The sequence below is a fragment of the Thermobia domestica genome, chromosome 2 (assembly GCF_964235325.1).
Source record: "Thermobia domestica chromosome 2, izTheDome1.hap1.1, whole genome shotgun sequence".
NCBI classification, from domain to species: Eukaryota; Metazoa; Arthropoda; class Insecta; order Zygentoma; family Lepismatidae; genus Thermobia; species Thermobia domestica.
This window is the reverse complement of record NC_137455.1, coordinates 257,732,297-257,758,306: the sequence shown is the minus strand read 5'-3', so window position 1 is coordinate 257,758,306 and position 26,010 is coordinate 257,732,297. Positions and strand designations below refer to the sequence as shown.

At 35.6% G+C, this 26,010-nt stretch overlaps 1 protein-coding gene across 8 annotated transcripts in view; it reads right to left on the bottom strand.

Moving 5' to 3' along the window:
* Positions 1-26,010, bottom strand: part of Mef2 (myocyte enhancer factor 2) — a 213,747-nt gene that overhangs the window by 22,517 nt on the left and 165,220 nt on the right. For 6 of the 8 annotated variants that reach the window (XM_081748614.1, XM_081748620.1, XM_081748616.1 and 3 more), the window contains 2 exons: positions 6,210-6,398; positions 1,188-1,335 (listed from right to left, as the gene is read on the bottom strand). In XM_081748614.1, the coding sequence (XP_081604740.1) occupies positions 1,188-1,335; positions 6,210-6,398 (337 nt within the window). The remainder of the gene's footprint in view (positions 1-1,187; positions 1,336-6,209; positions 6,399-26,010) is intronic. The other 2 variants (XM_081748621.1, XM_081748622.1) reach the window with 1 other exon arrangement.

Genomic DNA, 26,010 nt, shown 5'->3' with positions numbered 1-26,010 from the left:
TCGCCTGTGTGTTCGACAATGGTGTGCTATTTAATCTAGATCTCTTGGCGACAGTGTAGTGAACAAGGATTTGTATTTTGTCAGTGATTATATATATTATGGTCTCTACTTCTGTCAACTGTGACGGATTCAAGTGTGGCGTGGTTCGGAGTCTATATAAATAGGAGGTCTCATCCTTCATGATCTCGGATTCCATGAAGACATAAACCAAAATCAATCAATTAACGCTTACAGTATCTTTGGGCAAATCCAAATAAATAACTCTTCACCACGCAGTTATGCCACCCTATAGATATAAGTTACGTAGTTGCTACTCGCGACGTAAAAATGACGTAACTAAAAATTTATAATGGAGAAATGTCCGAACTGAAAACTTATGAAATTTTACGAACTAAGTAAAAAATGCATTATTGATGTGATATTACAGGCCGCAAAACTCCAATCCGATAACATCGAAGATTTTCAATAATTTCAAATGACGGAAAATATATCTGAAAGTGCTTGAATTCATAACTAAAAACTAAACATATCTACTTAATACAGATGGTACACCGTTTAGTGTTGTGGCAGTTGAAACTTATATATATTTTTTTTTTCAATTATTGTCAATTAGCGATGAAATCAAAAGAATTAGTACAACGAAAATAAGTATTATTGCAGACGAACAGAAAGAATACGGATAGACTTTGTTTGAGAAACAGTATAGATTATTTCAAAGCAGAATGTGCAACAATGGCCAACTCTGGATTTCAACTCTATACAGCTTCCAGAGTTTTTCTTGCTAGAGGAGACAAATTTCCCGATAATTCTCAAGGAACTTGGGCAATTTAGGGTGCTTATTTTATTTACAATAGGAGGTCTCTTGCACAATGCAAGAACTCGTAATAATTTTTAAAATTCTACACAACCTTCAAATCATTTAATCTTTTAAAAATATTTATTTATAGATTTTCTGTTAATAAGTCTGTTGTTAAGCTGTTACAATTCAATAATTACAACTATTTGAAAGTAGTAATACCTGACTGTTTTAGTTAATGTTACTTTGTTTCTTCTTCTTCCTTTTTAAAACGAACATTTATTTCCTCATAACTACTGGAATGCGAACGATTTGTGCGAATTGTTAGTACATAAATTAAAATGAATGTTTCTTTATATTAATATTTGATGGCAAAAACTGTCATACTAACCTGCGTCTGTATCTGACGACGACGGACGAGGGCTAACGCTAGTATGTGGCATCTGCGGACTGGACTGCATTAATGCTGATGTATCACCATAACTACTGTTTACTGGCACACTAACAGGCAACGTGTAATTTGCTTGATTCATTGCAACCTGGAAAATTAAGACTTCCGATAATTCTGAGCAATTTGACCCAGTGCTGAGTACTATTGAAAAAAGAATGGAGATCAGTATCACATTTACATAAGAACATCATGTATACACACGGGCACACTTTTGTTCCTTTCTACCACTTTTCTTAGTTAAATAAATATGCTGCGACAACGTAATATGTATAGACCTATATAAAACACATGAAATGACTTATGTACTTGAAACAAGAGAGATCCCGAAGCAGGCATGGAAGATTAATTACTTTAATAGAAAATAGTGAAAACTTTATCGCGTGAAAACACTATCGCACAACACGAAAAACTCCTATATGCTCTTTCACCAACAGCTACATCAGACAGAAAGGGTAAAACGAAAGAAAAGAAGAGAAAGAAAAATTAAAGAACAGAAAGGTAGCTAAAGTATACATATTCACATTCTTGTATATAAATTCTCTTATTCATTAGCCAACTTTTCCTGCATTCTTACCGACTTACCCATTCCATTACCTGAACCCTTTTATCTTCACTTTCTTTACTTTCAGCCTTGCAACATTTTCATGTAACTGTATTTTACAATGGGGTGCACTCGGACGCTTTCATAGTTGTGTTTCTGTTCTTTCAATTTAAGATTTCTAAACAATGCTATGCATAAGAATGGGAAATCTTACAGAAGACTATTACTGTCTGTCGACAAGTATCAAAAGAAAAGCGGTTAGAAATAATGAGAAATGTTCTTGAATATGAATTCACTATTACAATAATAGGTTCCCTTAACAAATCATTTAAATCGGAAGTGGTAGAAATTATGAATACAGTTTCAACATTTAACCAAAAAAAAGGTACCGATAGGGCTGTGTATATAGACAGATTCATCGTTCCAAGAATATGTTCCATCTTTGCCCTTATCTTTCGACTAAAACCAGAAAAGTAGTGCAAAAATGGGAGGGGACAGAGATTTTTTTTAAATGTATTCAACGTTTCCATAACTGGTTCTACCTCTAATCTTATTCCTGTATTCAAACCGGAAGTGAAAGAAATTATCGCTTTCTTGCCTTCAACGCGCCAAAGAACATAAGCAGTAATAAACACCAAGAAAGGTTTATAGATATGAATTCTAAATTCAGTGTTGCAAGAATAAGTGTTAACTTTGAATTGGTACTAAAACAGGAACTAGTAGAAATCTACTGCCCCTTACAGCTTCAATATTGATCTCTGTAAAGAAAATTGATAATATATAACAGGATTTTTTTTTTTTTTTAAATACGGATTCAGAATACCAATAATGGATCTTATTTCAGCACAGGCGTCATTTGGGAAGAAGGGTCGAGTTTGAGGAACACATGCTTTTTAACAAATTGTATACTAATAAAAAACTTAAATTTTTTACGACGGTGGACAATTTTGTTACTCCCTTCCTGGTGGGAGCTCATGCAGTTCGGATCCCACGTTAAGCTGTAGATCCATGTCTCAGTAGCCTCGCTGCTGAAATGGATGTTAAAATCAAATCAAACAATCCTCCCTCCATCTGGCAAAATCTGAAAGGACGCTACTGCACCTTAGGTCTTATTCTATTGAAACCCGAAACAGTAGAAATTTATCATCATTTCCGGTTTCAATATTGATCCCCATAGACCAAAAACGGTTCTGACATGGATTCGGTGATGCAATAGTATATTCCATCAAACACCCATCCCTCTATTTTTAAACCGGAAATGATATAGATTTTCTACTTTCGTTCTCTATATAATTTCGATAGAACAAAAATGGTAATAGACAGTGAGAAACGATCATTTTATATATACATGGTGGACCATTTATCTTGATACGCCCTTCTAACTTTTAAATTAATAAATACAAAACGCTGAAATTTTGTACACAGCAAATATCCGCAGGAGACATTGTTTGGCATAATCTGTGATACCACCAGGTTAGCAGTATTGCCAACGAACAAATTTATATTTTTTCAAACGGCACTTTACAATATCAGATTTTTTATTCAGTGTTGCAAAATGAGGATGCTAACCTGAATATATTAGCCTTCATGCATCCAAATTTTCGTGACCTCTATAGAAGTAATAACGCAAATAAGAGAGACGGTGCAATATACATCCGAAGTACTTTAATATTACGGTCATGACCTGGCGGATTTAGAATGCATACAAATGAAGTTACAAGGTACTGAAAATTTGACTTTTTTTTTTTCTAAACCATTTGTCTAGAAAAACTGCTAAGATAAGTATTCCATCCAATTGCATAGATGGTTTAATATATGTGAAAATTACAATCAAGTTTACATCAATTTGAAATCTCAAACCGTTCTGGAGACATCGTAAAAACTGATAAAGTTAGCAATACTGCTTAAAATTACTTGATTTCGAAAACTTATTGTAATTACACCTACCAAAAAACATTGCTGTGAGGTTATAGTAGCAAAGTAAATAAAAGATTGTTTTAAAAAAGGCTCACAAATACGCTATGTTAAGCAATGTATCAGACAGCTGTAAACGTCATTATGATCTTTATATCTACTGAAAACATGTGCATCTTTTTGGGGGGAGGAAGGGGAGTATGCGGGTGTACGAGTACTCTTATTAAATTTTGGGATAGACCCACTTCATATACTTCGGACTGTGGAATCTGCAGATTTAGAAATAAAATATCTATGTCAAAATCAAGGCTAAACACAATTATAATGCAAAGAGTTTATACAAGGAAATTCGTCACGTGCAATCTTCAAGTACTTTAGCATAATCCCAATTATTGGGTTTGAATACGCTGTACTTCATAGAACTTGTTTATTTCTTGTATTGTATAGTAATGGTTATGCGCCCTGATACATATTGTTTACAAATAGGTTAGGCTAGCTGTAAAATGACTGCATTCTTAAACCTAATCATACCTTAGGGGGAAAAAAAAAGCATTGCTGAAGACCATCTACTTAATTGGATGTAATGTTTATCTGATACTTTTTCGAAATACCGTATGTCATACGATGACCACAATATTCGACATTAAGATGCTTTGGATGTGCATTACCTCGTCCTTGTTACTTACATAATTACTATTGAAGAAGCCTCTAAAATTTGGTTGCTTGTCGATGTTTGCGATACTTCATAATAATTGTGGAATTATAAGTTTTCGTTGTACATGCACATTTGAAATACGTAATAACCTGACTATCATTTGAAAAACTAAAATTTTATGTTGGGTTGGCAATAATGTTAATCTGATGGTAATGAAGGATATGAAAAAACAATGTCCCCTGTCAATATTTACACGGTATGAAATTTCCGCGTTTTGTATCTATTAGTTTAAAACTTACAAGGGTGTATAAAAAAAAAAAGTCCACTTTGTATATTCTCAATCCCCAGAATAGTTTCTATCTCCGATGTTATCCCGCTATTGAAAACGTACGCGATAGCTCAATATTAATCTACAGAGTTTGGACACCTATCGTACATTCGAATACTTGAAAAAAAAATCTTCCTATCTCAATAAACGGTTCGCGAAAGTAATTATAGTATATTATATATATATAACGATTAAATTAACGTTACAATTATAAAATCCTTGATCACTAACTTTTTATTTCACTACCGAAAGTCTTGGAACAGCTTATTCTGTTTACAGGTAACTCTTCAGTTTAATTAAAGCCAATTCTATATACTGTATAGAATATGTCATAGACACTCGTGGAAATTTGCTTTAATCGTGGGGGCATAGCGGTTCGGTCTTAGGACGTTCATTTCTGGTGCGAGGGGGACTTGGTTCGATTCCAGGCCAAGCGACCTGTGGTAGACAGCATCGTTTATATGGGTTTTCTCGGAGTCTCCCACTTTCTCCAAATTATCATTCCATCAACTCTTTCTCAACCATTCACATTCAGTAATCATCATCCGCCTCATTTAGCCTAAAGAGCATAATTGTGGGACGTTAAACTATAATTTGTATTTCATTTACGTTATCTTAATTGCGAAGAAAGAAAAATAAACTATTACACAACATATTTTTTATCATATTAATTCCAAATATGAAGTAAATGAGTTTACCAGCTATTGTTGGGATAAGAGTTTCTGCTGAGCAGTAATTTTATGTCTAAATTGGATCATCTAATAGAGACTTCACCATTTGTCTACTGACCTGCGCACACCCCTGGTGCATGGGGTCCCGGGTTCGATTCCCGGTGTTGGCGTGGGAGACCCGGGTTCGATTTCCGGCGGAAGCTTATGTGATTCGGATTCCACGTTAATCAGTAGGTCCCGTTTCATATAGCCTTGCTGCTGAAGGGGATGTTAAACCCAAAATCAACTCAACTCAACTCGATTTCCGGTGCAAAAGACTTGAAAAAATTGGAACGCATTACGATAGTTTGGATTCCACTTCAAATTGTAGGTCTACGTCTTATATAGCAAAGGGCCGCTGAACTCCAATCCAACCAACCACTAATAAAGTATCTCCTTTGTAGGATACAGTCTATGATGTATGATACAGGTATGATTGAAATTTTCTTGAGAATAGTACATGAGATTTGCAGAGGAAAACTCATTTGCATCTGAAATTAATGCGTACTTAAATTAAGAAAGGACTTAACACCACATTAACAAGTATTATACACACTTGTTCTACGCTATTACGTCAAATTACATATCAAACTGTCTTGTAAAATATTTACCCTATTTACAATGCTTCCTTCTACGACAGGAAAAGGGGAAACTAATTATTTCTCCTTTCGAATTGTTAGTTGTATTTCTACTTTCAGCTAAGTATATGAATTATAGTACAACAGTGTAACGAAATATTGGGAAAAATAATTTATGCGTTACACAAGGTGAGTAGCGACACTATGAATATAATTTTATTAACCTTTGAACTAACCTTTGTGTACAAAGCATGGTGTTTACTTACTCGGCTTCCATTCAACTGGTTCCGTTGCATCATCATTTGGAATTCTTGGTCTATTTTGCTATATTTCTCCTCTGTCCTCGGGGTGAGAGTATATTCCGTATCCGCTTCTGGACTTTCTGGGCTACAAGTGCCATTTTTATGTTCCTTCTTGTTCAGAGCCTTGAAAATAAAATATTAATTAGTCAATAGCTACTTTTTTTTTTAAAACGCATATTCTATATGCTTACTATAAAATCAAAACATGTAAGTCCGTGAGTAAGTTTAAAACCTAATAGTTACCAGTCACCTAATAGATGCGGTTACCTGTACTTCCTACCTTCCTACCTGATGCCAACAGATGAAGCTGGTGTGCAGGCAATTTACAGATTTAAAATTATTGTGACGATACAGCAGGCCGAAGACTTGGACGCAACAACTGCTTATAATTAATTATATTGATTAATAAAACTAAATACATGGAAGTGCGTCGGGACCGTAATACGGCAAATTGTGGAGGCGTTAAAATATTAAATAATACTTTTGATAAAGTGAATACTTTCAAATATTTAGGATCAATATTAACAGACGAAAATCATATTCACGAAGAAATTAAATGTCGACTAAAAGCAGGGAATTCGTGTTACTATTCGGTTCAAAATCTCTTGTCGTCGCGAATTCTGTCGAGGAATTTGAAGCTTAAAATATATAAAACGATAATCATGCCTGTTGTTCTGTATGGTTGCGAAACATGGTCGCTTACTCTGAGGGAAGAACATAGACAAAGTATTTGAGAACAGGATCCTGAGAAGAATATTTGGACCCAAGAGGAACGAGAATGGGGAATGGCGGAAGCTTCATAACGAGGAACTACATAGTTTATACGGTTTACCCAACATTGTTAGGGTCGTCAAGTCTAGGAGGCTTAGGTGGGCAGGTCATGTAGCTAGAATGGAAGAAAGTAGAAACGCTTTTAAAGTCTTGACTGGTAGACCCATAGGAAAACGACCATTAGGAAGACCTAGGCGCAGATGGGAGGATAATATTAAGATGGATCTCGCAGAGATAGGAATACAAAGTAGAAACTGGATCCAATTAGCTAAGAATAGAAGTCAGTGGAGAGCTTTTGTGAACGCGGCACTGAACCTCCGGGTTCCATAGGCCATAGAGTTAGTTAGTTAGTTATTGATTAATAAGATTTTCCGAAACAGCAATCTTGTACTTCATATAAATCTACCCAAAACAATAAATTCTAAATCATTTAAATTAACCATGATGATGATGATTAAAAAAATAATATTAACTTATACATAACACGCACACAGTGACTTAAATGTAGAATCCCACAAGTCTGTTACAATGTACCTACTTGCTATCTCGAAAAAAAGAGCAACAAATTTTAGAAGAATCAAAAGGATTTCTAATCATGATTCATCTTTATTTTCTACCGTTGGGTTTGCAGCTTTCACATCTACACGATTCTGAAACATATTTTGATATTGCTTAGACTAATCTGGTAAAATAATAATAATAATAATAATAATAATAATAATAATAATAATAATAATAATAAAATCGAGCAGTTTTAGTTCGAGTCTGTTTTTAAGACTAGGTTAGATTAATTTTCAGTAAGTACAGCAGTTACAATTCCAGAATGACACCTTTTTCCAATTATGTTTGTCAAAACTTTTCTGCTAATGCAACCATGTTTATCAGAACAGTTTCAGCTGATGCCGATAAGAACTATTTCATCTTCTTTATTTTATTAATAGGAAATACTTATGCACATATTGCCCGTAACATAGTAGTGGAGACCATCACTAAGATCTAATCGGTTACAGAGACTCAAAGATTTCATTTCATTTTTCTAATCGATTACAATATTTTTCCCAAAATTCAATTATTTTCAGCTATTTTCCAGTAACGTCGTCTTTCTTTATCTTGAACACAAACACAAAAACTAAAACAATTAAACGAAGAGAAATATTAATCTATCGAGTTCTCATCCGTGTTTGTATTTTACTTTATTGTAAAGCAGTATGAACTACTTTTTATTCTCCCTCAATATTTTACTAAACGACTATGTAAAGCCATTCTACTATTACTGAGAGTATCGTTTTATTGTGAGCATTTTTTTTTTTTATTTTTATTTTTTTTTTTTAAGTATCAAGCACTGAAATAAAATCTGTCAAGGCCTCGCCTATTCATCTTCAATGGATCTTATACATGTGTTATAAATTATTTATCAATACTAATTGAACACTATTCATGGCGAATGAATCAATTTCACAAAACCCGCTGTGTTATTAAAAATTACGTCTTCTGATTCTGACGGTAAAGAGTTTACTGTCTCTTTCTTTGAAGCCTGATCTCGAAGGTGGCTCTCTCCCTTATGCATGAGATAAACCGGAACTCCTACGCAATGCGCTTCAATGACTGATCACTGAAGCTTGGAATGTGCTTGCTTTCACGCAGATCACAAGTATTGGGGGCTAAAAATCAGTGGTCATGTCAAGCAAGAGATGAGATATCGTGGAAGCGAGAAAACACAAAGCTGGAAAGGTCGTTCGTTCGCTCACAAGTCAGTTTGGTGTCACCACTGTCGTCAGGTGAGGTGAGCCGAACACAAGGCGTGGGAAGGCCACCATCGACCGGCTGCCTACCTTACGTCACTGCAGTTGGCTTGCCCCTGATATCATTTCCTACTACTTCCGAACCAACCATCCCTCTTGTGAGAAAAATAAATCACTAGTCTATTCTTCTACTTCCTCAGCAGCATTACAATATACGTAATTCTTCATCCTGTATAAATTTATTCTATCCAACAACCACGTGTACTAGGCTTTCATTCTTCCAACTATCAATATCGATATTCTAAGGAACAAATACAGTACTAATATTTTAGTTTTATCCGTACGTATTAATACGTATATTGCATCTATAGTAAACTACAGGTTCCGATATCTATCCAGACTCCCCTTTGATCTCTCACAACATTCACCTAAATAATTTAACACATTTAGCATCCGAGGATTGCTTAACAGGGTCTCACAAAAATTGCACTTATGGACAAAATCATGTTCTTCCCCTGAACCCTTCATATTGTTGGGATGCTAATTTCTCTTCTGCAGGGAAAGAGGAAGCCTCTTTGTCGCTATTGGATGCACTAATATTTATGCTTATAAATCTTACTATAAACATTTATCTACATACATACTCCAGCTAATGCTCCACATTTTCGATCAGGAACAAGTAATGTCGATGGGAAATATTTAAAAACACATAGTACCATCTGACTTCTGGTTTCCGAAACTAGTTGACGAAAGTTTGAATTCTGAGAAATACCAGTACCTTTCCCTTTCCCAAGTCGCCTTTCATGATTTTTACTAATAAACAAAGAAGTTAATAATGTTTCATCAATAGCTATATTATATACAATTAAAACACATATATTACAACTTGATATGTCCGTGGAACTTTTAAGGTAATAGATAAAAACGCTGAAATTATGTACGAAAGAAATATCATCAGGGGGAAATCGTTTGATATACACTACAATACTATCAAATGAAGATGCTGCCATAAACTTACATATATATATTTTTTTTCAAATTGCACTACGTCAAATGTTACTCGAAAACTTGTAATACAACATTATTATTTAGTTTTGCAAACTAAGGACTCTATAGTATCACTATCACAAATACCCGGATTTTTGAAGCTTCTACAACCAGTTTTATCCATTCTTCTCGATTTCGGAGGAAGGGGAATCTAATTCTCGAGGAAGGAGACCACATTCATCACCTACATGATACACTTTTGGGAGATCTTCAACATTTTGGGAGATAGGGAATCTTCTTCCTTTAACATCTCTGTATAAAACACTTCTACAACAGCAACAACGCAAGGGAAACGGAAGAGGCATGCATATCCAAAATATCTAAGTGTTGACTAGTATGATTACCATTTGACGTATCTCGAATAAATGCGAACTAAATAACAAGAGACTGAAAATTAACTTCTTCTTCTTCTTCTTTTTCTTTTTTCTTTTTTTTTTAAAAAAAAGCTTTATTCAAAAGAATGCTTAAGTAAGTATCACATTAAAAGACATATATGGTTTCCAACAGACGAGAAAATAATTTTGCCGTTTACAGAAATTTGACATCTCAAACCATTCCGGAGACATGGTACTGTTTTGCAACAGCACTTAAAACTATGTAACTGCACGGACCTGGAATATTACAACTACCTAAAGTTACTGCTGTAATGTTATAAAAGGAAAGAAACGAGCAAAGTTGCAATCTTTATTCATACTCACGCTTTTCATTTCTGTGTAACTGTGTGAGCTATCAGAATTTTTAAATGGCATTATAACTTTTTCGTTCTGTTTTAAACGATGCAAGTTCTTAGGTATGATGTTTATCTAAACACTCCCTCTCCTGAAACAGTTTTGTTGTTGTTGTTGTAATCGAATCTTCATCTCTTTGTAACTTTGTTTCCATTTATTCCAAATCGGTATTGTTGTAAGTATTAAAAAATAGAAAAGCAACGTTTAAACAATTTATAACTGGTTTACAAGAAGCCAAGAATTTATATCTAAACGCGCTATACTTTAGGGTTATTTAACTTGTCAACATGGGCGCCCGCAGTGGGGGATATTTTGTCAGTGAAGGGGATGGGGCTGTCACATCTTGATTTTTCGAATTTTACAGGAGAGTGATTTGAAAATTCTCGTTTAATTTATATCGAGATACTCACTTCAAGATGTCATTTTTCAGAAAGTTCATAACTCCGTTAATATAAGGAATTCAGGTATGAATTTTTTATGGTTGATAGATCAGGTTAAGTAAGGATAGATATTGGACGTAATTAAAATCACGATTTTTTCGAGTTATGCCACTTCTCCCCTTCACCGACGATTTGCCCTCCCCCGGATTTCCGAATGGGGTTCGGTTTTTGAAATACATTTCAAAGTATGTTAAATTTGGTTACTCATACACTACAGCATTTAATTATATTACAGTACATATTTACTACAGTTAATAAAATTTTGGAAGGTGCGTAAATAATTGTTGTTTTACATAAAGTATTAGATGCATCAAGCTTTCTGTATTCCTGACTTCGCTTAGGTGTCAGTACTACCTCTCCCCCTGGAAAAAAATCCTGCGCATATTTCTGCTTACAAAAGTGTATTACAAATGTTGTAGCAAACAGACGTTACATTCAATACCGTACAAACACAAAATAATCTGCTCTGCTGAAAAAGAACTGTAGTAAACAGTAAAAATCAGTACTGCACTACAATAGTATGCAGAAGTCTCGCTGGAAATAAATATAAATTGTGCAAAAATTATTATTACACTGACTGGCAGAAACGTCAAGCACTTTGGAGGAAGAATTGTCCGATGTCGGCGTAATTTTACACAGGTGCATGTTGCAATGATCTGTGACAACTAGAACGGCTATCAGAATGCATTAGTGTTGTTGCCACGTGATTACGTTATCTTATTTAAGCATCTCCTTAGGTTTCAATGCATGCTGACTCGATTGACAAGGGTCTCACACAACTGTTGTATCCTCTCCCGAGGCAATTGGCCACGACTGCTGCAACTGGACCTCGATATCCTGGATATTACCAATGAAACGGAGTTGACACCCGAGCTGGCCCCATACATGTTCTATGGGGGACAGATCGGGGACTCTTGCTGGCCAAGGGAGTACCTCATCATCATTGAGGTAGTTCATAGACAAATGTATCGTGTGTAGACAAGCATCTCCCTGTTGAAAGGTGGTACAACGGCACTGTATCATGAGAGGTAACGCACGAGGACCCTGAATCACTACCAGAGGTTATCTAAAGTCATACCCAATCCTCGCCACACGATGACGCCACGAGTAACACCAGTATGACTCCCTAAAACACTGGCAGAATATATTCTCTTTCTCTTCGAGGACATTACACTTGCAGATAATGGTCATCCATAGTTGTGCCGAGTCGAAATTCATCGCTGAAAATAATCCGACGCCACTCGTCAAAAAGCCACGGTTCCCGGGTACGGCACCACAGCAAACACACGTCTTGTGTTAAAAAAAAGTCTATGAATAATAGGACGTCGATTCAATAGTCCAGATGCTGCTAATCTTTTACCAATGGTAGAAGGTGAAATGGTGTGATGCTGTACTGAGTCCATTACTTGTCACTAGATGACAGGTGGAGGTGTGAAGAGGTCATAATGTGCTTGGGGTACAATACGTCGATCCTTCCTTGGTGCAGTAAGAATTAGTTAACCGATAACTTCATGATATGTATGGTTTCCCGCACATCCTCATTCAGTCCAACATCGGGCTATTGTTCCATCCGAATGCCCCATACACTTGGATACTGCACAATTCGGCCAGCTGACCACGTGTACATTAACCATCTAGCGCTATGCACGCCTCTTTTATGCCTGATAACACAGTCTCGTGGTGACAATACAAATGTACTCTGGTAGCCGTCCTGGCTGTCACATGCACTTGTACGATACTACGTCGAACTGGATTACTCACTCCAGCTGCTGAACTTTTTTGTCTGTCAGCGTTTATTACTATTATTATTGAAAATTTGAGAATTCTATACTGAATCTGAAATCGCAGAGGTCAAACAAAGGCACGCATAACCAACGAGAAAGAAGGGATGTGTGAAGTAAACAAGGTTTACGAAGGGAGACGCCATGTAAACAAGGTTTGGGACCACTGTAGTAAATGCTTCCAAAATGTGACACTGTAGCGTCCTTAGTTTCCACATTGAATAATAAATCTGGTATTTTGATTTCTCGTTTAACATGTTAGGTCGGTGAGAATAAAATGTCCAGCCCAGTGGTGAAATTTCCTAATAAAAAACGAAAGATACAATACCAGCTTAATCATAATCTCCGTCTGCAACCACAGACCGTTTCCATTGCTTAGCCAACGATCCTGTGGCGAAGTCCGGAATTTGCGATGCGGAAAGGTTCACAACCATATTCTACACCGACCAATGATCAGGGAAGGTCTTGCTTCCCAAGGAGTGATCGAGATGCCCCATGAGGAGGTAGTAACTGGAGAGATATTAGGGGGTGATAAGACGTTTCATAGTGCAGCTCACGGAGGGTCTGCAACGCTATTTGTGCGACTCGTGGCAAATACTCTCGTGCAACATTAGGACATCATGTCTGTTGGCCATTGCTGGATATCTGCAGGCAAGTTTGCGGTGCATTTCACGAAGTTTAGCACGGTAACGATCTGCACTGAAGATCTTACTTCAACTGAGAAAGATACGATGAATTCCTCCCACTATATAGGGAATAACACCTGTAGGTAGAGATGTGATTGAAGAAACCATCTTGGACGCTGATCATGTTCTGGCCTTGTCCTGTTTACGATTGCCATAGCAGATCCATTTCTCATCTGAAGTAACAAATCCGATACAGGAAACATTCCTGGTTATTCGTTCTAGTCAGGAGTACTGCAACCTCCAGACGGCGATTTCTGTTGCCGGCATCATTTGGTGTGGCACTCGAAAGTTCAACTGTCTTATTGCTCGGATCTGCATAACAACACTGGAATGTGTATGCATGTCTCATCTGCAATGGCACTGACGTTTTTTTCGAGACTGTTTTAATAGTGCTCCTGAGAAGCTCATTCGCTGCGTCAGCGAAATTTCACAAATGAGCGGCGAATTGTGTGTTCATTCGCCATTCATGACCCAAATGTACTGTTTCCCGGATGCTACACAGAATGTTTAAGCCTGATTCGCAAAGAAAAATCATTAGTAATTGTGTGTTCTCCGTTTTGCAATTTCATAGGTTCCCTTCAACAACGCGCTACCTCCTGTTAGTCGGACGTGCACTGTGTGTGTGACGTTAGACACGTGACCTAGTCCAACTTATATGTTGTGTCGCTTAGATGAGTTTCTCATCAGGCATCCCTTGGACATTTCATTTGCACTAACCTACTAGATTTGAAATAATAATAATCTGATGTAATGTTAATTGAAGAGATACAAGTTTATGATGATTTGGCAACATTGTTTATCTGATGGTACTGCAGAATATGTCACACTATTTTGCTCTGTTGGTATCTGCTTCGTACAAATTTCAGCATTTTTAATCTATGCTTCGTACAAATTTCAGCATTTTTAATCTATCTATTAGTTTCGAAGTTCATTCTTGGGATCAGCTTATACGGTTACTCTCATACGTTTAGATCAGGGATGCAAATAGCCTCTCGCCCGGGGCGAGTGTTTCATTGACGCGGGCGATTATTTAATATCATACCAAAGGTAAGTAAATGATATCTATTGTGGGATGTGGGCTAGTAGCTTTTTTCTTGGGCTAGTAAAATTTTGTTGCTTATTTGCATCCCTGGTTTAGATATTCTATTCCATATAAATTGTTTTCCAGAAAACAAAAATCACTACAAGAACAAAATTTTCGGGGTTACTACAAAACAGGAAATAATAAAATACAGTTCTTCTAACACTAGTAACGCAGGAAATTTCTAAATTAAGCCTAATATTGAAGACTTGGTCTATCTGAGAAATACGATTGAACACATTATTTGATATTGTTGCTTCTAGGTTCAAATTACATGATCTGATGATATTTTGTCCATTATTTGCTATTGCACTTCAACCACCTAGTATGTTGTATACTTCATGTTCAGAACAATACTTTGAGCATTTTTATTTTATTTTTATTTTTTTGTTTTTAATTAAGATTTTTTGTTTCGTACATCCATTTAGATGCTAAACTACTGAGTACACTAAATTTGTGCCAAATACTTTTTCTTTTTTCACGGAACGGAACAATAAAGGGGAAAAGAAGCAAAGATGAAGTATAGAAAAGAACGAATGATCAAGGGAAAAAAATGGAGACACTGAATATAAGAACCTATATAAACTTTTCATGCATCTTACAAATCACCCAAACATTCTCTCTAAAAACTGGAATTTGATATATAAATTTAGAGACCGACCAACCCTGCTTCGTTCCCTGGTCTAATCTTGCGTCAAAGGCAAGAGCCGCACGCAAGCATGACGTAGCACAATCACCTTGATGTTTTTTCTCTTTCAACTAATCACCGGAAAACAGAGCTCGAGTGTCTAATCTGGAGTCCGACTTCAATTACTCAAGACAAAACATATCTTCTCAAATTTCGGTTGTTTTCATTTAAAAGAATGGTGATCTTTTTTATCTCATTTTATCCCATCCAAATACTACAGTTATTTCCAGGATTACATTACGAATTGTGATAGACTGTAATATCAGTATCACATTATACTACTAGCATAGAACTCACTAACGACAAATAAAAAATGTTGATAAGCACATTCACCGAGAACATATATGGTAGTCTGCGCAGAAGAGCGCGATCGTAACATTCTTCGGACTGATATATAAATTAGCCCAATTTCTGTTAGTCGTGAATCAGGGCCGCATGTTCTGATGCTCCCTCTGTCTGTCCTGGAGATCGTGTTTACATAATTGTTTAATTATTCTTTCTCGAGACCGTCAAGCAATAATCCGATTACAGAAACTGCCAGAAGAAAGAGTAACGATACCAAGATAGATCCAAAATGCAAGATCAGTTTTGTACATACCACACTACCTTAAATGCTTCTAATACAAACCTTCACATTCAATTATTTAAGCATGGTACGTATGTACCTAATGTGAAAACATAAGCGTAATAATAGTAAATTGAAATTAATTCATTTTAGTACGGAAAAATTAAATATGCAAAAAAGCTGCTCGATCTAGTATAGTAGATGAATTACATCAGTCATTTCCAGCTGGTAAATGTATAACGCGGAGAACAGTTTTGCGATCGGAGAAGACACTGTGAGAAATAAGTGTAGCAAAGGAGAGGAGGGGTCGAGATAGGAAAATGAAATAACAAGTGTTGGTTGTATACAAATAATTATGAATACACGACTATCTATTCATGATCGTCAAAAACAGGCAGACATAGTGAATGGCACTCAGTGTTAGGTCTTGAAGTAATCTCCGTCAGTATACTTCATCCTTTGCCAACGCCTGCAGCTGCGTAATCCCCTGGCGATAAAACAGGGATCTTAGACGCAAAGAAGTCCGTCGGTGCGTGCTGCAGGTCTGGCGAGAGAATGGAACACATGATAATGATGAGACTAGATCCGGCGAGTATGGTTGATGGCACAGTATCTCTCAGCCAAATCACAGAATGGTATCCCTGTTCTTCTTTGCCACTTGTAGTCTCTTATGGTCTGTAACACCTTTGCGATTAACCAACGCTGGTTCCTGCTGCAATTCATGCTGCACCTGTTATAATTGCTGGGAGTACAGGTCCACATTGATAGTGTGTCCTGTTGGTAGGAGCTCGTAATACACCACTCGGCGACCGCTCCATAAACACAGAGCATGATCTTGTGTGGGTGCCGAGATGACTGAGTTGTGAGGCACAGGGTCACATGATCGTACTGGATCTATTTTCCGTCACTCATGAAAGCACACTCGACCAAATATAAGTGTATTAGGGAGCCGAGATAGCGACAGCAAACAGGGTCACTAGTTCCTTGTTGGCTATCGACTGTCCACAATGTATGGGGTACCTACTTGCTGAACTTGTACTGTACACCTTCCATATGCGGTGACGGTGAAGTCTGGCTTTTCCTCGGAAATCTGGAAGCGTTCAGTCAACTCACCACATGTCTGACTGCTACGGCTGCCTTCAGGAACTTGTCATTCAATACCTCGCAGTTCTCCTGACTTGAACTTCCGGAACCAATGCCTGGCGGTGCGTTCGTTCATGATACCATCCTCCCCAAATGCTTCATATATTCGATGATTTGATATGGATGCTGACAGGCCCAAGTTTTAAGTCATACGCAAACAACTGCGAACAAGTTTCTTCCATACCTCCCCTTCTCTTTGACATTAGACGAGCTGTGACTACTGTGTGTGTGTGTGTGCAAGATGCCTGTATTGGCGCATATCAATAGTCATACTAACCCCCCCTCCCTCGTTTGCCGGTGTATAAATCATTGCTTTTTCTCTCTGTGATCGTATTATCAAATGTGACGTAAAAATGGGAAGAACTTTATGGTTATCTTGTTTCTGTACAGTATTTAATTTAACCCTTGTTTGTTACAATATTAGTACTTACGAGCTCATATTTTGTAAGTTAAATAACCATAAGAAACAGTGTAATTAAGTATGTATACACGTACATTCTCGGTTCCTTGTAAATTAGTTATAAATTGGTTATATGCTAATTTTATACATTCTCTCAATACTTTCAACACAATCGAAAATCGAAGAATTACGAATAATGTAGAAAGAGAGCAGTATTTAGTAGTGAAAAATGTAGCGTCTGTGAAGTTTGCTGAACCTAAATTGTAAATAGTCATTACTAGTGGTGCTTTATTCACAATTTTGCAATTTATTTCTGCCAGTAGCTCGATCCTCTCATCACGCCCTCTTTAAGGGGGAGGGGCGCGCTCCCACATCGGGAACTACTGACTTAATTTGACCGTATGTGTGTAGAACCGTACAGATAAAACTTTTTACTATTATTATTCTGTAAGTTGACCACTAAAAAATTTCCTATGGAAAAAATCGTAATCAACTTACGTTTTACAGCGATAACGAATCGTAAGAGTTAACGATATTATTATTATTATTATTATTATTAAAGAATAAAATGGAAACAACAATATCGAGCTCAAACAAATCACAATCCTATTTTTCTGTTCCTTTAAAACTACTCTGCCTTCTACCACTCAACAACAGAAAATGACGATAATTATCAGAAAAAAAGACGCTATTTTTCGATCTCTGAATCACAACGCTTTTTTTTTTTTTAACAAAGAAATAATGATTTGTTTTACATTGAATAGGAAAGAAATGAATTGTCTTAAAAGTGCCAACTCACATTGAGCTTCAAATTACACGACAAAATCATATGAAGGGTAAGGGGAAAAAAGAAGGAATGTCAGAAAAATGCATTTTCGAGAAAAAGGCGTTTTAATATTGAAAACAGCGTAAAAAGAATAGGGTTAGTCAATTTTTTTTTACCCCTTTTTACATGGATATTTCTACATTTACTCATGCATGGCATATACAGTCAAATAGTACCAAGAGTCACCAACAGATAGGACAAAACACCCGAAAAAGCACGCACACGGACATTCCTTGTTTTTTCCCCTTACCCTTCATATTCAATTCGCAAAATCTTGAAGTTCAGTTATTCAATCCCCAGGTTGAAACAAAATTAATGGGAAATTCGAAATTAAATAAATAAAACAGGATATCAATATAACTGTGAATATTTAAGCATATTGAGAAGTAGTATCTATACAAAAACTGAGTTATAAAGAATTAAGACAAACAGCCAACTCACTAATTCCGCGGTTTAAAATAGTAACAAGTTAATAACGGTGTTTCAATGACTATAAAACATGTATTTTATGACGTGCACGCTTTCAGACATGAAGGATTTATAAATATCACTAAGTATCACTTTTAATATACGTAACTGATGTGTATTGTTAAAAGTTTTTCTATTTATATTGTTCTATTCTAAAAAGTTGTGTTTAGCTAAATTAACTCATATCAGCATTTACATCCATAGCAAGACATTTATAGCTAATATCAAAAATAACCAGCAATTACATTTTTTTTTAACTATAAAGGAGAGGCACGAGGAAAAGGTTAGGCGTGACACTTCAGACAATGTGAATAATGCACCACTAACCGATCATTAGTTAAAGAGTTTATCTCATCATATCTTACTAGTAGCCAACACATCAAGGCCATTCTAAATCTATGCAGACGAGTGAGGTCACGCTCCAACATGGGGGCTATTTTGCGCTACGCTTTGACTATTTTTGCTCACATTTTCTCCAGATACGGTTTCATGTGAATTTTATTTCCTTATTTAAATTACAATGCTATCTTATCAAAACGTGTACAGAGTATAACAACGAGATTCATGTGCTGACTTTGTTACCACCTTCAGAATATTCAAAATAAGCCTTGAAATGCGTCACTTATCTTTAAGTTGACAAATAGCACGCAATGTCCGAAACATGCATATGTATTATCCTGGCTACAACTGCTGCAAAGTTCATGTTAGTAATTCGCCAAGAGCTGGCTTCATTAATTCCTAATACACAAATACACACAAAAATGTATTTACAATTTGCTTAAAGTAAACTGCTTGAGTTCGTGGAGGACAAGGTTTTCTACACCGATATAAGTAGTTTCACGTTTTTAATTACTACTTTATTAATTAACACCATGCTCACGGTGTTCTCATATATATAACTCAGAGTGTTCTCAGTCCCCTAAATCACTCCTTGATGAAGTCAGCTGAATAGACAAAGCTTAATGTTAAGGTGACTGTAATAACGCTAAAACTACTAATCAATGGCAGCACATTCTCACGTACTTACTTTTTCTTTCATATACGGAGTAATAATAAATTCAAACGTTGGCCATTGAAACTTCGTCTAATAGAGTGCTTTTTAAATATTTTCCATTAATTGTTAGGACAATTTTATATTACACCATCGTAACATCTTTTTCCTAGTTTAATATCCCACGTTATGCTCAAAAGGCTAAGGAAGACGGTGCTAATAATGAACGAAATAGTGGAATGAAGAAAGTGGGAGAAAATGGAAGAATCCCAAGAAAACACAGAACACGTTTTATTTACCACAAAGCCCACTTGGCGAGAGTTGGGATCGAACTAGGGACCACGCGTGGGCACTACCACTCATAATGGCTCAATATTAAAGTTTAAGAACCAGACATATCGTTATAAATTGGTGCCAAAACGCCGAGAGAGAAAAATAGTTGTGTCGTTTAGAAGATTAGTAAAGCGACCAACATTGAGCGCTTAATATTAACTGTACTATTTTGAGAAGTGGCAAAGTAATAAATAGGGATGTTATGAGTGCTATGGATAAAGAAGTGACCGATAACCAGATTACTCATAACGAAATGAATTCTTCAGAAAACATGATAGACGTCCTAAGGGAAATATCCCAACAAATTAAGGACCAAGCTCGACGAAGTGATGAACAGTTTGAAAGGTTAGACAAAAGATGAATCAACAAATTAGGGAGCAAGCCCAACAGCTAGAGCAATTCCAGCTACGTAACGATGGCAAATGGGATCAAGTACAACAACAATTAAGTCAAATGAACCAGCAAATTGTAGTTAAATTCGAGCACTATGATGAAGAAATGGAAAAGATAGTACAGAGATTCAAGCTCTGTAGATATTATAGAAACAGCGGTAAAAGAACACGCCAACTAAATTAAGCAGTTACATGATGAAGTGAACTAAGAAAGATGTATTCACGAAAGTGCAGTGCGAAATGGTGGGCACACGAATGCTGTACATCCTACATCTATCGGTTGGGAATCTACGCGTCATCTCAGAGCAACTTTTGAAGGTAATGAATCTTCGAGTTGTAATGAAGATAGCACCGAAGGAGAAAGAAGAATGAGGCGATCATCCCGACAGAAATGTAACCACTACAGGTGTTTGAGAGCCAATACAGGTAAACCGTTACGGTTCAGTGAAGTAAAATCACTTACTAAATTTAGTGGTGTACCGGAGGACATACCTGCGAGGGGGTTCCTTGAAAAATTTGACGATGAGTGTGAATTAATGGGCGTAGAGGAGTCTCAATGTTTGAAATTATTACCACATATATTATTGCCACCTTGTTTAACCTGGTTTAAGGCCATTAGGGGTAGTCTTCGTACCTATTCTGACTTTAAGAACGCCTTACTATCTATGAAAATGATTTTATGCTAGCGAATAGGGATGCCTTATTGGGAACGAAACGATTCAATTCCAAGATCCATAAAAGCGTTACCGAATTTGTGGTTTCTACATATAATGAGTTAAGATCATTAAATCCGAATCATCCTGAATCCCGAATCATTGCTTCCATTCGAATCCTATTACCTTTCAAGTTACAACAATTATTAATGTCTGCGCAGTGTATCAATTTTAATCATTTGATTATGCTTGTTCAAAATTATGAGAGTCAATCTGCAGTGCAAAATGGTAATAGAGGTCAGGGTAATTCTGGCCGTAACCATATGCAATACGCTCCTGTTCGCAATTTAAATATACAACCTGAAAATACTTCTAACTCGCATTGTTTTAATAGTAGAATAAATGGTCACAATGTTACCGGTAATCAGACGCAATCTAATCGCAGAAATGGAAACAGGAATTTTAGAAATAGCAACCGGAATTTCAATAGGAACAATAATCATCGCCTGTTTACGCAAAATCGATTTACAGATGGCAGTAATTACACTAATAGAAATCCGAATGCTGTAACAGTGCATAATCGCCAAGAAAGTACTCAAGATTGTGGAATACAATGTAATTTAACTGAAGCTATGAGCCAACGTAATTTAAACTAGATTGTGCTGATGTGGAAGGGGTTGAATCCACGTCAGCGTTAAATAGGCCTACTTCTAATCAATGTCGATATATGTCTTAATGTTATGTGTTTTATTTGATATTTGTATTTCGTACTATTAGTATGTTTTCCTATGATTGCAAAACGCAATATTAATCGCATTATTCGCGTTTCATATTATAGAGTATATTTGAAAACATTTCTGTAATGCGAGAATACATATTGGAGTTAATACTTTATGTTTTCTCTAAGGAATTCGTATTTAAGCAATTCTTGCTTGTGTGTTCTTGTTCTACTCGAATTTTATGCAATTAATATAAATATTGAAGAGTAAAAGATATTTTTAATATAAACGTATGAAAGTAATGACAGTTATGTAAAATTGATGTCACGCATTTCATGGAAGAATTACGAGTAATGAAAATCAAATTTATTCGTTTTCCAAAGAACTTTGACTTTAAATGTTATGGATTCAATCTTAATTTATACTTTCTTTCATATATTCATGTTATGATTACTTCTGTTTAAAATAATGAAATTTTGTGCAGTTCAATTTCTCTCATTGCAATTTGCCTAGAATACATGTATATTAACATCTTTATTTATTATGCCCAAAGCTAATGATTTAAATTTGTTAATAATTAACCTCTTTATGGCCCATAATGGACTTGAATTAAGGTATTGACCGTATTCTTTTTTTTTAACGTGCCTTGTAATCGACGATTATGGAGTTAATTATGAAAAATATAATTAATAATATTTTTTGTGTAAAAATAATGAAATATATGAAATATATATTGTATATACAAGGGGCACTTAAAAGCTATGTAAAAGTTAATGGTCAGGAGTTCTTTTTCCTTTTATTGAATAACTGAACAAAATGAGAAGTCCGTCGAGCGCCATAATATACAACAGTATGTTGTATATTCTACTTGTAATAATTATAATTTACTTATAATTTTGGGCCATAATGTATTTTAAATATACACTAGCCAGATTCTGCTAATAGAAGAAGAAAAAAGACAAAGAAATAATATATTTATAATGTCAATATATAAAAATATTCAAATGTTTTTATGTAATATAATTTTGATGTCGTCGTCATGACAACAAAAATTAAATAGAATTATTCAGTTAGTTAAGCAGACATCTTAAAAGGTTGTGTAGAAGTAAACTTACGCTTCTCCTTTATACTATTTTACCAAAGTGTGTAAAATAGTAATTTTTTGTGTTTAATGGCTCAATATTAAAGTTTAAGAACCAGACATATCGTTATAAAGTGGCACAAATTATAAAAGGAGCTTGGTGAAAAGGTATCATCACTCATTTTCAGGATGGCGGGGTTGGATAAAACGGGGATACCCATTTTGTCCAACTGAAATCTTTGAATTGAAGATAAATAATAATAATAATTACACAAATGTGTTTATATGTGTACAAGGAAGAATTAGTTTCTCTTACCCAAAATTGTTTTCTTTCAATTTCCTTATAGTTTCTTGTTTCTTGATTTATGGGATCAAAATTCCTTTGGGGCAAATTTTGAGGCTCAGGAATTTTTAGTTTCAACCTTGATCGCCATAGATCAAAATTATTAAGAGATAGCGAGTAATGGCTTTTCGATATGGATTCAGCAATAGGTTCTATCTTCGATCTTATTCTTCCAGTATTACCAGTAGTTGTAGATGTACTACTTCAAGGTTGAGTACTATATTCGAAGTCTACCATAGTTTTACACTGTGAAACGAAACTCACTTGCTTATAATTATGGAGGAATGTAATGCAAACTTGTTCTTTGCTAATTAAGCATTAATTAACACTGCACACAGTTCGGTATACGATCTCTAAAGCAACCCCTGTACAAGAGGGACTTAAAATTGGCCGACTATATGAGCTGTCACGTTCTCTGTATCAAATAGAAGGAATTGTAGAAACCGAAACAACAGGGTGTCTACTAAAATTCCACAATTCACGATCTTTTCATGACCTTTTCTTTACCAAACTATAAAATTTCGTAACATTCAAAAACTAATAACAGTACCTAATTTAGTATTTAGCACTTATCTTTATCTTATCTCTACTTTCAAAGGATGTTCCCTAGAGCAATAAAACTTTGTGTCTTCTCACATCAGTTTCAGGATATCACTGTATATAGTCGTTTTGTTCGTAATTAACCAACAGTAAACACTCACAAATCCACTAATCTAAAATTACATATCTAAATACTGATGATGTACATATATTGACAAATCCTTAGCAATTCTTTAAAAATGTCTCACTGTAAACAGTTGTACTGATGGATTCTATCTATCTTTTAAGTTGGCTAATATTATTTTATCCTTTTTTTGAGCTTTTCGATCTCCTTCTGAAGTATTTTAACTTATCTTCGGTCTGTTGTAACAATCTCTTTTTTTCTCTCCTTTAACTTTTTAAGGTATTCTGTTGCCATTTTGATTTTTTGTCTTTTGTGTCAAGAGAATTTGGGTGCGAATTAGCCCGAATTTTCATGCAAGAAGCGTGCTTTGCTTGCGATTGGTAGAGTCTAAAGCCGACCATAGATATTTTTGGCAGTGAATTTTGACGTTTTATAGAACAAAATTGTCCTGTCTACTTAAAAAAAAAAAAAAAAAACGTGACCGAAAAACTAAATTTCGTGACTTTTTCTTGACTTTCATGACCGTTCTCTGATTTCGTGACTTTTTTATGACCGATTAAAACCCTGAACAAAACGCGTTACGAGTAATTGCACATAATCAAATGAGCTGAGTAGCACAGACGAACATAAGTTCAACAGCTCTTAGTTTGGCAGCAACTAACAAAGAAGAGCAATGCAGATTCATTTCTGACGTATCCTCATTCGTAACAAAGGCACAGCCTACAAATCTGAATTGTAAGGGAATGAGTAGAAAATTACATTAGGAGCTAAAATACTTTAAAACCCTCTTAACATAAGATATATTTCTCAAAGGTATCCGTAACTTGTATATTTTAAGGGGCAGAATTTTGTAGTCTAATTACCTATTTTCTCTTTAAGGTACAATTTTTAACGAATGTTTTTACGACTTAGTGTACTATAAGATATTTCAATATAGAAATTACTTGCTTTGGAGGAAGCAACTTGATTTACTATATATATTTGCTAGAGGTAACGTATGAAAAATCTGACTGTGATATTACGTTAAAATGCGTTTATATGTCCAATTTCTAAATTGTGTATCTTTATACACTATATCAGATATATTAGCTTGTTTCAACTTGGTTTTCTGTTCTACCACCGTGTCAATATTCCATAAAATGTGGAGAATTTAATTTTACGGTCGACTGAGTAGTAGACATGTGGCTTTATACCAGTATTTTAATTCTTCAGGAAAGGCATAATTACAAATGTTGTGAGTTCAAATATGTAGTACAAACTGTGAATATGTAATGTGAATAGGGTTCTTATTTCTCTTTAAGTTTCGTATATCACATGAAAATAGTTAAAACATGTAGAACTGTTTTGTACACAGAACATAATTTAGAAATTTGTATCTTTATAGCAAGAGCGCCGATTTCTGTATAACTATGGCGGAACCCGTTAGTTGTGAGTTTCACTGACATATATCTAAGCAAATACATGGTAGCAACTGATTAATGACCACATTTACATTGCAAGTTTTGTGGTAGTAGGATCAAATTTCTTTCTATTTCTTTTTATCTTAAGATAAAGACAGGCATTTCCAAAATTGCGGTGTAACATGGAAAGTGAGTACAGTAGAGCAAGCAGCAACAGTGAAATTTTATTTTGCTAGTAATTACTCAGTTATCACTGCTCAAAGAAGGTTTCGCGCTATGTTTGATGTGCGTGCAGCTTCTCCCTGGGAATCAATTCTGCGACATGTTGAATCCCACAGAAACAGAGACAGTATAATGGATGCTAAACGTACGGGTAGGCGTCGATCTGTACGCAATGAAGAAACGGTTGAAAGAGGGAGAGAAAATGGTGTTCCTGTACTTTAATAGCGATCGCTAAGACAAATACTTAGAGACTGTTTTATTCCTGAATTACAGCGTCGGAACCCCAAAGTTAGGGAAGGTTCTTTCAGTAAGACGGTGGAACAAGTCATATACATCTTGCAACAAGCCAATTACTGTAACAGACACTTCATAATCACGTGGTTTCTCGCCTTCGTGACACTGAATTGCCTCCCCGTTCCCCGGACTTAACTGGTCCAGGTATTTTTATGGGTCTATTTAAAACCTAAAGTCTGTCTCAATAAATAAACCAAACCACGTAGAGGATCTGACAGCTGGCATAAGAAATGAAATTCAGAACAAATGAAACACTTGCAAAAGTTACGGATAACGT